This window comes from Dendrobates tinctorius, unplaced genomic scaffold (genome assembly GCF_039654945.1).
Source record: "Dendrobates tinctorius isolate UK_male_01 unplaced genomic scaffold, ASM3965494v1 ptg000089l, whole genome shotgun sequence".
Taxonomy (NCBI): domain Eukaryota; kingdom Metazoa; phylum Chordata; class Amphibia; order Anura; family Dendrobatidae; genus Dendrobates; species Dendrobates tinctorius.
The window spans coordinates 8,709,723-8,726,698 of record NW_027361757.1 but is presented as its reverse complement, the minus strand read 5'-3'; the positions used below and the strand labels follow the sequence as shown (position 1 = coordinate 8,726,698).

The 16,976-nt window shown below is 39.2% G+C and overlaps 1 protein-coding gene across 1 annotated transcript in view; it reads right to left on the bottom strand.

The window, feature by feature from the left end:
* The window catches only part of NPFFR1 (neuropeptide FF receptor 1), a 623,293-nt gene that overhangs the window by 54,558 nt on the left and 551,759 nt on the right, over positions 1-16,976 (bottom strand). The window contains exon 3 of the mRNA XM_073585793.1: positions 5,489-5,588. Within this exon, the coding sequence (XP_073441894.1) occupies positions 5,489-5,588 (100 nt within the window). The remainder of the gene's footprint in view (positions 1-5,488; positions 5,589-16,976) is intronic.

Here is a 16,976-nt window from a genome sequence, read left to right as displayed (position 1 = left end):
TTCCAGCATCATGAGGTCAGTGGACTTGGAGTTACATGAGGCGCAGGTGGCCGGTCCCGGGTGCACTGCCGGAATGTACAATAAATCTCTGAGGCTGATGGAGTCAGTGGACTTGGGGGTAGTCCAGAATGAGCGTGTGGCAAAACAGAAGAGGAGTTGTGCCAGTGAAGAAGGTAGTCTTAATTTCTGTGCCCTATCCGACCTGTATCCACCCGATGAACTTGGGACTATTTAGTATAAGATTGATTGTTACAAAGAATCTGGTGTCCCATGCATTTGTGTGGTGGCTCCAGAGGACAGAAGCCTTGAGACAGTGGAGACCTACGGCTTACAAGTGAGTGTGATGCACCCTACACCCTACAGCACACTGGCACTGGGACACCACTTGTCTGTAAAGTGTCACAGTGGAATCGGACAACAGCTATTTCTCGACTATTGCTCTGAAGCATTTTACACCTACAGTATGTCTCTGCTCTTTGTGTAACGAACGAATAAAGTGCTGATGATTCACATACCAGTGATGAGTGCTAATCCTTTTTAAATGCTTTTATCTGTTTGTAATGAAGCCATAGATCATGTATTTTTTTCTTACTGACAGACACCACAGAACGGTAGCCAACAAAATTCCACCCATCACCTTTAATTGGGAGCACAACTGCCACATACACACAAATACCGAATTTACTTGTTTTTCAGCACATTTATTATGCTAAAAAAGCACCCCTCGGCTTATACTCGAGTGAGGGTCCCTCTTACCATATTTTATGGTATATAAGATGGAGGGGGAGCTGCAGCGGATCACAGGAGGCAGGAGCCATCTTCTGTGGCTAACACCTGTGCTTGCTGCTAAAGAAAAATGAATATTCACTGCTCTCTACACCCATGGGAGTGGAGAGCAGTGAATATTCATATCTCTTTAATAGCGGACACGTTGTTAGCCACAGCAGTTGGCTTCCTGCAGCTGTTGGGCTCTGAAGTATGCTCACTACTTAAGGGAATTAATATTCACTGCTCTCCACTCCCATGGCTGTGGAGAGCAGTGAATGTTCATTCCTTTTAGTAGGGGGCACACATGATCGCCCAGCCGATGCAGCAAGCTAGTGGTTGAGGTTACTGTGCCAGGTATTAAAGATCAATGAACATTCACTGCTCTCCACACCCATGGGAGTGGAGAGCAGTGAGTATTCCGATAGCTGTCCTCTGCTTGTAAGCAGCGCATGACGTCACTGCCATGCGCTGCTTACAAGTATAGATAAGCTATTGGCATTAGAACAGCATGCTGCAGGAGAGCGCAGGGAAAGTAAGTAGGATGTTTTTTTTTAATGTTTTTCTGATCGGGGGCCATGCATACCATGATAGGGATGAAGGTGCCATGCATAATAGGATGGGGATGAGGGTGAAATGCATACCAGGATAGGGATGAGGGTGCTATGCATATTAGGATAGGAATGAGGAGGCCATGCATACTAGTATAGCAATGAGGGAGCCATGCATACCAGAATAGGGTTGAGGAGGCCATGCTTACCTGGATGGGGATGAGGAGGCCATGCATACCAGCATGGGGATGAGGAGGCCATGCATATCAGGTTGGGGATGAGGAGGACATGCATACCAGGACAGGGATGAGGGAGCCATGCATAACAGGATAGAGATGAGGAGGCCATGCATATCAGGATAGGGATGAGGGTGCCATGCATGTCAGGCTTATAGTTGAGTCAATAAGTTTTCCCAGTTTTTTTGGTAAAATTAGGTTCCTCAGCTTATATTCGAGTATATATGGTACACAAAATACACACTTAAAGGGGTTTTCCCACGAACCAAAGTTCATTTTTATGAATAGATCTTGGAATGATAAGTTCCATAATTGGATGTATTAAAATAAAATGTCCCTGTGTTGAGATAATCTTATAAATCTTATAAATGTGCCCCTACTGTGTACTGTGTAATGGCTGTGAGTGACTGTGCAGCAACATAGTCTGATCATACCATAGCTCCTGGGTCGGGTGTGGGAGAGAAAAAAGTATACAGACATTACAGCACAGGGATCACAAATGATTCTTTCATTGAAACATTTTTTTTAAAACAGGAAGGGAAATATTTTACTTCACAAAAAGAATCAGCTGTGATCCCATGCTGTCCTTTCTGTATGCTTTCAATTTCTTCCTCCCTTTTCCAGGTGCTGTGGTATGATCAGACCATGTTCCTGTACGGTCAGACACGGCCATTACACAGTACACAGTAGGGGCACTTTTATAAGATTATCTCAGCACTGGAACATTTTATTTAAACACATTCAATTGTGGAAATTATTAGTATTCCAAGATTTATTGATTAAAATGAACTTTTGTTTGTGCGAAAACCCATTTAATACAGATTTTATACTAACAGAATATACACTACTTGTTTAACCAACCTCCTCCAACTTGCTGCACTGGCTATTAAGAATAGAAGTGTTTGATTTCCCTAATTTTTTTTTTAATGAAAATGAATAACTACAGCATTAGGGAAAGACATACAGGTAGGGCTCTTATACATTGTACACGTCTTCTACATTATACAGATTGTACAGGAACATATGCCTCTGTTTGTACTTTTTCCCATGCATATGGAAATACATTAACCCTTTCCTCACTACCCCAGGTATAATGTGACTACCCAGGCTTACCACTGTAACGTTAGATGTCTCCACTTAAGAGTATAGAATTCCTGCACTCCTCTATACAATACTGTCTGGAATATCCGAATGGAATCTCCCCAGTTCTCTCACAGGACATTCCTGTATCCTTTATACCTTACTTCTTGCTGTAACCAAGAGTCTTCTTTGAATTCCTTTTTCTTGACTTCCTAGTCAGAAATAGTATATTTTGTTCACATTTCTATGTATTCTCTCTCCAGGGATACTGGGGCCATGAACATACAATTGTTTTATTATAGGACTTACGACTTTTGATAATAAGAATATTCTCATTATGATTGCAGCTTTTTTGCAGTTTATTTGTTTTACATTGAATTTATTTGCCTTATTAGTCAAATACATGACATACTATTTTTCTTTCTGTATATCTCTTCTAGTTTCAGATGAAGGTCTGAGTACAGACCGAAAACGTTCAAATTAATGTATAGACTAGGGACAATTTTTTTTACAGTGGCGGAGGAATACAGTGCGGAAGGATACCTACCTCCCGTCATTGGATTCCTGGAGCCCCTAGAGAACGGTCGCATCAGCTGATGCTGCTGTTCTCCACGGGAGATCGTCGTGGGACACTCGTAGATTTCTGCGGAACAGGGAGTATTTGGTGGTTTGTTTTTTTCAGATTTTTCATAGATGACACTGGCTTCGGGGATCAAAGTGACAAGTAATGGTGAGTATGTACTCTATGTTATATGTACTGTATGTCTATATGTATGTATTGTATGAATGTATGAATGTATTGTATGTAGTATGTATGTAGTATGTATGTAGTATATCTGTAGCATGTTTTATGTATGTTGTATGTATGTATGTAGTATGTATGCTGTATGAATGTAGTATATATGTAGTATGTATGTAGTATGTATATATGTATGTTGTATGAATGTAGTATATACAGTATGTAGTATGTATGTAGTATGTATGTATGTTGTATGTTGTATGAATGTAGTATATATGTAGTATGTATGTAGCATGTATGCATGCTGTATGAATGTAGTATATATGTAGTATGTATGTATGTTGTAAGAATGTAGTATACATGTAGTATGCATGTTGTATGAATGTAGTATGTATGTAGTATGTATGTATGTATGCTGTATGAATGTAGTATATATGTAGTATGTATGTAGTATGTATGTATGAATGTTGTATATATGTAGTATGTATGTAGTATGTATGTATGCTGTATGAATGTAGTATATATGTAGTATGTATGTAGTATGTATGTATGCTGTATGAATGTAGTATATATGTAGTATGTATGTAGTATGTATGAATGTTGTATATATGTAGTATGTATGTAGTATGTATGTATGCTGTATGAATGTAGTATGTATGTAGTATGTATGTAGTATGCTGTATGAATGTAGTATATATGTAGTATGTATGTTGTATGAATGTAGTATATATGAAGTATGTATGTAGTATGTATGTTGTATGTATGTATGTAGTATGTATGTTTGTTTTTTTTTACATTCAACACATTAGCCAGATGATGGGACTACTACTGTCCCATCATTGGCTAATGTGTCAATCACTGTCATTGTAGCAGGCATCGCCCGATGGGACTTGTAGTCCCATCGGACGATGCCTGCACACACACACAGACCCACGGCAGGCCCGTACAGACCCCCGGCAGCCGGCACAGACCCCGGCAGGCCCGTACAGACCCCCGGCAGCCGGCACAGACCCCCGGCAGGCCAGTACAGACCCCCGGCAGGCCCACACTGACCGCGCATCATGATGCGCGCAGACCGCGCATCATGATGACATAATTTCAGCAGCCAATCACAGCCACAACAGTGGCTCATTGCATTATGGGAACGTCCGATTCCGGTATCCGATATTGAAAAAATATCGGTACTCGGTATCGGAATTCCGATACAGCGAATATCGGCCGATACCCGATATGTGCAGTATCGGAATGCTCAACACTACCTACTATATATACAATTAACCAGACTGAATTAAATGCATGATACATTCAACTTAACAAGAACTCACTTTTTTTGAGGCACAGCATTGGCCAAAATAATACCTAAAAAGGCTAAAAATAAAGTAGTTATATTCTGACACCCAAATGCAATTAAATATTTTTCATCAACATTTTAATATATACTATAAATAATAATAAACTAGCTTGTCCCGTGCAAAATTTTCACACATTGGTCGACGGGGGCGCAGACAATTTAAAAAAAAGCAAGCTGGTTAAATGTAAATGTATTTCATGAGCTGATGAACACAGACAAGTATTTATATATGTAGATTGGTAATACAATAAATTGTTTTGATAAGTACAGGCCAAAAAATGTTTTCCAGTTGAGGTGCCACCTGCAGGTCTTTGTGTCTTTCTGCAGGTTTATGAAAATGAATGTATAAACTGTATTTAGTGATAAAATCGTGAATGTGTGGTTTGTTTTGGTGTTTTCTTGCTGAAGGGAGCAAGTTTACCTTTCAAATGGTGTATCATTTGTGTCTGTAGGGTGAAGTAATCAGCGAAAAAGCAGTGCATGTTTACAAATGTGTTGGTAGTGTGCTTTGGGGTACTGTGGTGCCACCTGCAGGTCATTTTTCCTTACTGCAGGTTTATGAAAATTAATGTTTAACCTGTATTTTGTGATCAAATCATGGATGTGTGGCTTGTTTGGCTGTTTTCTTGCTGAAGGGGACAAGTTTACCTCTCAAATGGTGTATCATTTGTGTGTGTGAGTGCAGTATGAACGGGGATACAAAGGAATCACCGAAAAATAGTGTTTAGAAAATATACTGTATATAGTACAAACATTATTTACATACCTTTCTACTGCAATGGCCACTAAGGTAAAGACAGATGCAGAAACAGACATTCCTTGCACAAGACCACTCATTTTGCACATGATATTGTCGAATGGCCATCCTGAAAAAAAAAAAGATGCTATAGCAGGTATTCTTCTGCTGAATGCAACTTATACATAACTTTGGGTAGCTGCATAAAAGCTGATTTTACTTTATGAACACAATGGAATACACTAAAAATGCAAATATTTGTTGCTTGCTGCTAATTCTACTTTCCCTCTCCCAATGAAAACCTGAATTCTGTTATATAAGGTGCTCTATACTCACCTTCTCAATAATAATATACCATAAGTTTGGAAAATCGAAGGCTTATGGGTGAACTTATTACAATGTATAAATATATGCAGGGTCAATACAAAGACCTTTCTAATGATCTTTTTACTCTAAGACCTGTGACGGGGACAAGGGGGCATCCTCTTCGTCTGGAGGAAAGAAGGTTTAAGCATACTCACAGATGCGGATTCTTTACTGTAAGAGCAGTGAGACTATGGAACTCTCTGCCATATGATGTTGTAATGAGTGATTTCATACTAAAATTTAAGAAGGGACTGGATGCCTTCCTTGAAAAGTATATTACAGGGTATATACACTAGTTTCCTTAATATTGCGTTGATCCAGGGAACTAGTCTGAGTGCCGTATGTAGAGTCGGGAAGGAATTTTTTTCCCCAATGTGAAGCTTACTGTTTGCCTTCCTCTGGATCAACATGTTAGGGCAAGTTAGGATAGGATATGGGGTGAACTAGATGGACTTAAAGTCTACCTTCAACCTTAATAACTATGTTACTCTGTTACTATAATTTCAGAGGTTATCACTAATGCATCAATTTTTAATACAGTTTTTTTTAAACTCTTTTTATTGAAAGATTCCACAGGATAAAGTTACAAACATATAATATCACGGTATAAGGTCAGAATGATTCAACCTGTTACCTTTATCCATTCCACACAATATGTAAATAACATCACACTCTCAATAATAGAGTGAACAAATAAAGAAAAGTGAACAAACAGAATGAAACATAGCATATTAGGACCATTTCCGTTATAAAGCATTGCACTCTCAATAAAATTATTAGGTTCTTTATCAAAATTCTAAACACGTACCATTTCGGGTCATAACAAAAGCAGACTCTTTTAGTTTACGTACATCATACATCACATTCCACATACTGAAAGGGACATGCATCAAGGTTCGTAACGTGAAATAGATGAAGTCATGGCACTAGGGGATAAGTGCGTTAAGGGTAAGTCACACCATCTCTCTCATATCTTGTGAAACTTCTGGGAACATCCTCTACTTTTATATAATATTTTCTCATATGATAAGATATCATTCACTAATTTTTTTCCACTAGTTAATAGTGGGAGGTTCACTCTCAACCATCTATGTGCTATTGCCTTCCTAGCAATAAATAGAGCCTCTCGGAGAAATATCCTATCTTAGTGCAAACAGATTCCTTCATCCACAATACCCTTGATACATATCTCTGGACCACATTCTATTGTCATCCCAATTATCCGTTCTAATGTAGTTATCACTTCACTCCAGTATCTTCGTATTTTCCACAGATAAGATGCTTTAAAACAGTTTTTAACCTCTTTCTGACATCGGAAGTAATATTCCATCCATTTGACCTGGGCCTATCTGACCAGGTACGGAATGTTACATCATTGCAAACGGCCACACACATGGGGGGGTGCATGGGCGATGGCCGCCAGCTGATTCTGACAGCTGATACCCAGCACAAGGTGCCATATGGCTAAGTAGTACTGTACAGCCACATATGGGGTATTGCCACGATCAATAGAAATTGTGGGACAAATTTTGGTGCCATATTTACCGAAATCTTGTGTCAAAATGTAAAATCTTTGGCTAAACAAAATTTTGGTGGTAAAAATTTAGTTATTTTGTCTTTATTGACCAATGATATAAAATTCTGTGACACATCTATGGTGCCAATATGATCACTGCACCCCTAGATGAATTCATTAAGAGGTGTAGTTCATAAAATGGGATCACTTATGGGGGTTCTGCTGTTCTAGCACCTCATGGGTTCTACCAATAGGTCATGGCACCTGCAAACCATAACAGTCAAATCTGTCACTCCTTGCCTTCTGAGCTTTGCACTGTGCCTGATTCCTGATTACATGTAGGGTATTGGTGCACTCAGGAAAAAATGGACCTCAGTTTGTGGTAAAAAAATTTCCTACTAGCCCTTAGAAAAATTAAAAACTTGGAGCTAAAGCAACATTTTAGTGGTAAAAAAAAGTAATTTATTCTTTCTTCACCGCTCAGTGGTATAAAATTCTGTGAGGCACATGTGGTATTAATATGATCACTATATCCCTTTATGAATTCATTGGGGAGTGTAGTTTGTAAAATGAGTTCACATAATATACGGGGTTTCTGTTGTTCTGGCACCTCAGGGGCTCTGCTAATATGACATGGCACCCTCAAACCATTCTAGCAAAATCTAAACTCCAAGCCTCTTCCCTTCTGAGCTTTGCACTGTGCCTCAAAAGTAGTGTTCCCCTACATATGGGGTATCGGCGTACTCAAGAGAAATTGCACAACAACTTTTGTGGTCCAATTTCTCCTGTTACCCTTGGTAAAATAAAAAATTGGGGTTGAAAAGATTATTTTTGTAGGAAAATATGATTTTGTATTTCCATGGCTCTTTGTAACTTCTATGAAGCACTTTGGGGTTCAGAGTGCTCACCACACATCTGGATAAGTTCCTTAGGGGGTCTAGTTTTCCAAATAGTGTCACTTGTGGCGGGTTTCCACTGTTTAGGTACATCAGGGGCTCTCCAAATGCGACAGGGTGTCCGATCTCATTTCCAGCCAATTTTACATTGAAAAAGTCAAACGGCACTCCTTCCCTTCAGTGGTTTACCTCCACATATGGGGTATCAGTGTACTCAGGACAAATTGCAGAACAACTTTGTGGTCCAATTTCTCTTGCTACCCTTGGGAAAATAAAAATAATTGGATCTGAAGTAAATTTTTTGTGAAAAAAAGTTTAATGTTCATTTTTTTTAAACATTCCAAAAAATAAATTTCTGGAATGTGGTTTTGAGCACCTGGAGGGGTGCACTTTTTAGAATGGTGTCACTTTTGGGTATTTTTTATCATATACACCCCACAAAGTGACTTCAAATGTGATGTGGTCCCACCCCCCCCAAAAAAACGGTGTTGTAAAAATGAGAAATCGCTGTTCAACTTTTAACCCTTATAACTTCCTAAGAAAAGAAAATTTTGGTTCCAAAATTGTGCTGATGTAAAGTAGACATGTTGGAAATGTTATTTATTAAGTATTTTGTGTGATTATCTCTGTGATTTAAGGGCACGAAAATTCAAAGTTGGAAAACTGAAATTTTCAACATTTTTGCCAAATTTCAGTTTTTTCACAAATAAACGCAAGTTATATCAATTAAATTTTACCACTAAAATATTGGTGTGCAGGCCATTCTTTGCTTGGTCTTTTTCTCTTACATTTCATGCTTCTCTCCATGCAAGGCTTTTTCACCCTCATATCTAGAACCCATAGATTGTTTGGTGAACCCCACACCTTTTTATACATGAAATTTTACCACTAACATAAAGTACAATATGTCATGAAAAACAGTCTCAGAATCACCGGGATCCTTTGAAGTGTTCCAGAGTTATTGACTCATAAATGAACAATGGTCAGAATTGTGAAAATTTGCCTGGTCATTGACATGCAAACCACCCTCGGGGGTACAGGGGTTAATAAAGTTGAGGAAAATATTATTTGGAGTGTTCTGAAATGAGGATTCTAATTTAAGGCCAGGTTCACATGAGCGCATCATGTAAAAATACAAGTTTTTTTTAAAAAACAAAGACAGGTACCCATTTGGCTATGTCAACAGAAAAAAGTTATAGCTTTAACAAAGAGGGAGAAAAAAAACAAAAGTGCAAAAAAGTGAAACTACTAATTGAACTATAGACCAAAGAAGCAAACATCCATATTTTGTGGACTGGCTGTACATTCAGGATTTGCTGTCTAGCCTCTCGTCTCTTTCGCACCCATGAAAAGGATTCTACAGTGATGATACTTATTATCTCAGCAGCACAGCATCTTTATGCACATATCTTTAGTTTATAATGTAGATCCTGATGACAGGTTCTCTTTAACTCAAGATGCTACTAAGGGGAATCCACTCAATCACTATATTTATGGTAAAATGATGTAATTTGTGAAAAATTAGAAAGAGATGACACTTTGGCCATTATTACAATATGTTGCACTGGGAGAGTAGAATGGCAGGCTTATAGGTATGCTGTAAGTGATTTCTGTTTTGGTGGGTGTGTTTGTGTAGAATACGTGTGTGGAGTGTTCAAGCAGCTGCTCAGACTTAGTGAGACTTGCCAGATAACTAGTTGGGCAATGAAGGGGCTAGATGGGAAGCTATGAAAGCTTGACAAAGAGACATGGATATTGCTGGAAAGAGCAGGAATTAGGACTACACAAGATGCAGGACTTATGGAGATACCATAGGACCAGAAAAAGAGTACATGACCCAAATATCTAGGAACATAGGAGTGAGCACCTAAAATGAGGTGAAACCATTGTTTCCCTACCTGAGCCATGCAGAGACTGTGCTATCACTTAACATTTTGTGGCAACCAGGCTTTTATGGTGAAAAAGTTTCCAAGTTTAAGTGTTGATATTTACAATTGATTAACAAGATGAGTGGGCAGAAGGAGTTGAGTAAAACATGGCTGCCAAACCAGAAAACCCACAGAGTTTGCCTGTAAGTTGTAATCAAAAAAGCACAATGATACAAGAGATGTATACACAAAACAGTATTAAATATATTTAGAATCAAAGATATTGCAAAATGTGAATAATATTTACAGAGTAAACCTCGTTTTAATTTGTATTAATAAATTAATAGTAAACCTGAAAATAAGCAACTTTGAACATATTTTATCACAGAAGTTTGCTTCTTTCTCCAACTGGATTAAAAGGGGGTTGTTCAGCCTTAAGCCCCCGTCACACATAACGATGTCCCAGCGATCCCACCAGCGATCCGACATGGATGGGATCGCTGGGACATCGTTAGGCTGATCGCTGGTGAGCTGTCACATAGACAGCCCCTGCGATCAGGACCAGCGACATTGGGTATCTAGGAGCCGCGCGACTCCTGGATACCCACTGTTTACCTTGGAAACCAGCGTGTACGCCGGTTTCCAAGGTAAACAGCGGGTATCCAGGAGCAGCGGCTCCTGGATACCCAACGTTTACATTAGAAACCAGCGTCCAGCGTCGCTGATCGCTGGTCTCTCGCTGCCACACGCAGCGATGCATGCTGGGCAGCGGGAGACCAGCATTCAAAAAACGGCCCAGGCTGCTTGAGCATGATCACTGATACCTGCATGGGGGCCGGTCGCTGATCTCCGTCACACACAGCGATCTCGCTGGCGAGATTGCTGTGTGTGATGGGGCCCTTAGGCTACAAGTCTACAGTCTTTTTATGTGGCTGCAGACTTGTGAATCCTCACATTTCACACACTGCGCCCTGTGATAATTCTATGGTAATGGCATGGACAATCATGTGACTACAAGTATGCGATTGCAATATTCTGGCCATATTCCGACTAGACATGTCCGGCCTTGCTCAATAAACATGCATAGAGTAAGGCTGCGCCCATTTAGTTATCACATGACCGCATGTATTCAAATCACATAGAGAGACTGCAGACTTGTAGACTAAAGGGCCTGTCACACTAAGCGATATCGCTAGCAATATCGCTGTAACCTCACTGGTTTTTGTGACGTAGCAGCGATATTATTAGCGATATTGCTATGTCTGATACTTACCTCTGACCGGCTCCCTGCTGGTTATCGCTGATTGCGCGAGAATGTCCTGGGCCGTTTCTGGTCGTCAGCTTCCTGCTGGACTTCCTGTGGCGCCGACGAGCGACACGTGGACGCGGGCGGGAGGACGTCAGGATCGCCTCGTCTGACAGGTAAGTGACGACCCCCGACCGCTGCTATGTCGCTGGTGAGATCTGCCTGTGTGGCAGCTCACTAGCGACCACTTAGCGATGGACCAGCGATCCTGACCACGTCATATCGCTGGTTGGGATCGCTGGTGCATCGCTAAGTGTGACAGCACCTTTACTCCTGCCAACTATTTTAATTTTTGTCTTTAAATTCAAGAGTAACGTCTGTATTCAGTGAAGACAGATTTTCGCGTTACTGAAATAGGAGATCACAGTTAGTACTCTAAAAATTCTATGGAAAGTGGGGGAGGAGGAAGAGGAGGATAGAGCAGGTAGAGGCAGACACAGACTTTCTGCTGCAAGTTCTCCTGAAACGACACTTACCGTTCTCTATACAAATGTATGTGCACAGTTAGCATCTCCTATCTCAGTAATGGGAAAATTTGTTTTCACTGAAGACGGATTTTACCCGTGAATTGAGAATTTTGAGAATGAATGATCAGTCCAGGAGGAGAAAGAACGAAGCAGATTTCTCCAACAACATATTATAAAATAACTTATTTCCATGTGCACTTTTCATTTATGAAAAGAATCATTAAAACCAATTATACTATAATTCAAACCATAATTACTCTTTCAGTATGAATACGACCATTTAAAGCTACATGACATCCATTAGTTGCATTCTTTGTTTCTCCTCCACTTAATTATCTTTGTTTCCCGTAATCCGACTTTGTCAGATTCTTATGTCAACGGTGAACAATTGTCATGCTAATTGTATATTTTATACTGTAACATACAATTTACAATCGATCCTTCCCACATGATTTTATTGGAATTAAATCTTATTATTATTATTATTATTATATTTCATCTGTTTTACAGTGCAGTCCTTTGCTGAGATTGCAACTTTCAAGAGAATACATCACTTGCATAGAAAAATGATCGTCGTGCCCTTTATTGACTGACTGAATAGCTTAATTTGTGATTGTTCAAGAGTTGACAAGCTTTAAAAATGATATTATATGATATATATTTATAATCACAATGTTGGGAAAATAGTTATCAAATTGTAAATACAATTAGACTTCTGTCACGTACCGAGATAACTTATTTCCAGCTATACTATGCTAAGATCAGGGAAGGATTCTTATCTGAAATGCTTTCATATATTGCTTCACTCTCATAAATATGGAAAAATGACATAAAAATAAATGAAGAGAGGGAGAAAAAAATGTAAAAAGGCGTGAAATGTATTATGTAATAGTTTAAATTGGTACTGTTTTAAGAAAAATATATTTTGTCTTGGGTAAAAAATGAAGAATATTAGCAAAAAAAAAAATGGGTAAACACTTTATGGCAATAAAAAATTCATTTTTTATTACATTCAAGACAGAATCTTAAAAATGAGTTAGGTTATAAATTTGGCGGCATCAACTGGAGAAATGAGAATATTCATAATCAAAAACATGTGAAGTATATATCATATTAGGGAAAAGAAGACGAAACATATTAATAAACGATCACGTATTGATATGCATAAACAATACAAAAAAATGGAAACCAAAATACGTTTTTTATAGTAAACTGTTTGTGCAATATTTAATAAAGGAAATATGAAACACATGTTATAATGATCGCCAATGAACAGAATACCCTAATAGAAATAATACTAAAAGATCTGATCCAAAAAATATACATATATCTGTAATAGGTCTCTGCGGGATGGCACCAGCCATAAAGACCTCTCTTAAATTCTATAGCCCTAGTGTTCCAGAACATGTAAAGCAATCTGGGAAAAGTTATTAATCCTTGTAATGTCTTGCTTAAATCCTCCATTTCCTAAAATACACAGATTGGCTGAACTTTCCTCATCTAGCACAAAGGGCCAGAAGAATGTCATTATTTTACTCTTGTAGATCATTCCCTTGATTTGGAGTTTAGTGATGGTCATGCATACATCACTGCAACCTTTTTCTCCAAGGATAAATTAAGACAAAGCATAAAATGAAAATATTAACTTTTGCTCTTATATAGGGTAAGAAATGTAATAATGCCCATGTGCTGTGCCAAAAATAATCAGTCCACATTGCAGTTATAAAGCTGTATTAGGGAATTTTTACAGTATTATTATTCTCATTATTTATTATTTTAGCGCTATTTATTCCATGGCACTTTACTTGTGAAAATGACTGAAGATGAAGAGGTAAGGAAATGTTCTCCAGCGGCAAACATCCAAGGAATAAAATAATTTTCTTGTTGAATAAAAAAACACTTTTATAAGGCTGTGTGCCCACGTAGCGATTTTTAAGCGTTTTTGCCACAATTTTCGGCGCGAAAACGCTGCGAAAACATTTAAAAATCGGGTACAGAACGCCCCCCATGCATTCCTATGGCATTCCGCACATGCTGTGCTAATGCTGCGCTTTTTTCCGCGGCGGAATCGCATCGTGGAAAAAATCGCAGCATGCTCATTCTTTTGTGCGGAATTGCAAAGAATTGCCGCGATTCCGCACCCATAGGAATGCATGAGAATCGCTTACTTCCCGCATGTGGCTATGCCCACCATGCGGGAAGTTAAGCGTCTCATGTGCGGTTGGTACCCACGGTGTGGAGGAGAGGAGACTGTCCTCCAGGCCCTGGGTACCATACCCCTGTAAAAAAAAGAATAAAAAATAAAAAATCGGGGTATATTTACCTTCCGGCATCAGGCGCTGCATTCCCGGGCCTCAGCGCTCCCAGTAATGCCTTGCGGCAAGGCCCTGTGATGACGTAGTCTCGCGAGACTACGTAGCAACGCGAGACTACGTCATCACAGGTCTCGCAAGGCATTACTGGGAACGCTGAGGCCCGGGATGGTAGCGCGGGACGCCGGAAGGTAAATATACCCCGATTTTTTTATTTTTTTTTAGCATTTTAACATTCTATCTTTTACTATTGAGGCCGCATAGGCAGCCTCAATAGTAAAAACCTGGTCACACTTGTCAAACACTATGTTTGACGAGTGTGATGACCAACATGTCAATCACTTTCCAAGCGATGCTTCAAATCGCTTGGAAAGTGCTTGAATATTGCAGGTGAAAATCGCGATCATAATCGCGGTAAAATCGCGCGGGGGAAAAAAACGGGCGATTACTGGGAAGGAGTCCGGTTTTTAGTGTCCGGAATAAAACGCTACGTGGGCACATAGCCTTATTGTAACAACATGTGGAATAAAAAAGCTGGCCACCTAGAGAGTAGCATTAATAGAAACCGACGCGTTTCAGCAAAGAACCTTAATCACACCATTATCACACCCATGATTAAGGCTCTTTGCTGAAACATGCCGGTTTCTACGAATGCAACTAGTGAAAAGGGGTATACATAATAAAAACGAGTACAGTAATCTTAAACAATTCAAGTCACGACTGGTACAGGAGGAGAGAGGACCCTGCCCACGAGGGCTCACAAGCTACAAGGGATGGGTGAGGATACAGTAGGCGAGGGTAGAGCTGGTCATGCAGCTGTTTGGTGGATCGGTGGTTACTGTAGGTTGTAGGTAGGCTTGTTGGAAGAGGTAGGTCTTTAGGTTCCTTTTGAAGGTTTCCACTGTAGACAGGAGTCTGATATGTTGGGGTAGAGAGTTACAAAGTAGAAGGGATGTGCGGAAGAAACCTTGTATGCGATTGTAGGTAGAGGAAATAAGAGGGGAGTAGATAAGGAAATCTTGTGAGGATCGGAGGTTGCGTGCAGGCAAGTACCGAGAGATGAAGTGGATGGCTTTGTATGAATCCAACGTAAAGAAATAAAACATGATGGGCTCCATTAGATGCTACGTTATGGATCTACTGTGACTGTGTTTAGTGCATTAGGCCTGAGATAACTGAAAGGAAGACAAAAAAGTTCCTTCAAATATGGTGATCCGAATAAATCCCTGAATCACTGACCTATCTCTATATATATCTGCATTCACCTTCCACATGTTTACAAACTCTTATTACTGTCAACTTAATTCATCATTTTTCCAAGCTAAAACAATATTGAAATTTTATTTAAATCATGGGCATCTTGACATTTTGTAAAATTTAGTATTCAAATCTCCCTTGGGAGCAGCTGCCTGACATTAGTTGCAACAGCTCAGTTGGCTGTCAGCTAATATCCATGGGGTCTTTCACATGGTGTTATCAAGTATTTCACTGGAATGTTATGGTGGCTTATTTTTTTTCTTCATGAATGCATATTTTTATTTATTATTTTTTATACTGTGGCCTCCAACTTTATACGGTACTTCCATGTATCATTTTAGATCCATTGTTAATCATGTCAAGATACAATCAAACAGTGCTCTGTTACATACCTATGGTAAAAAAATGATCCAAAAAGGCCAGCAACAAATTCAGATGGTTAATCATCCAATAATTCAATAAAATGTAATGTACAAATTTCTTACTGTGAAATAATTAACCCAAGCATGAGTGCCTATGGCTTTGATTTAAGAACCCAAATGTGTGCATTTAAATGACGTTTAATTTAATCTAAAGTTACCATATTTTGCTTCTTTTATAATCCATAGAGCAAATGTCCGCCTCAATCTCCTCTGCTCATGAAGTACTTCACATTGTTAAACCTTTTGCTATTCTGTCAAGAGAACTGTCAGGTCTCGGGGGCATGAATGCCAAGTATACTCAGTGAAATATATGGAAAAAATCGGATTCAGTTCTATTTACAAAAATGTCAAATTAAATAATAGGAAATGCTTTTCTATTTTTATCTATTTTTAGACATGATATTCACGCACAATAATGATAAATTACATCGATTTTCAGACAAATACATTTCACTGCTGGCAGCAATTGACATACAGTAATTGCAGGGGGCCCAGAGAAAGTGACTTTTTTTGCCACATTTCACATTGTTCTCACATTATTTCTAATAAGCTGTGACGCTGTTGCAAATATATTGCAATGTTTTTCTTCTCTTACAAAACTGGCAGCTTTTCTTTTGCTAAGAGCATATGCTGAATTCTCAGGGCCGGCTCCAGGTTTTCATGGGCCATGGGCGAAAGAGTCTCAGTGGGTCCCTTTAACACATGCCACAATTCATGATGGACAGATAAGAAATATAGGTATAATACAATGCCAAAGATTTCACTTACTTCTTACATTACATGAGTAATATCTATTGTAAATTATACGATAGCTCAGAAACCGGACATTGCTCCATACATTATGGGCACCATATAATGTTCCAGTACATGATGGGTCCCATATATTGCTCCAAATAGAGTGGGCCCCATAAAATGTTCCATATGTAATTGGCCCCATAAGATGCTCCAAACATTAAAAAAAAAAAAATAAATTGAAACACTCATCTCTCTGGCGGCTACTCTGCTCCGGACTCCTCAGTGTTGGCGTCATCTAGCTCTCTTTGCTGGGCACTTGCCCAGGTGTGCCGTGTGCTGATGCCAGCCCTGTGAATACCTATTTTCAACACTA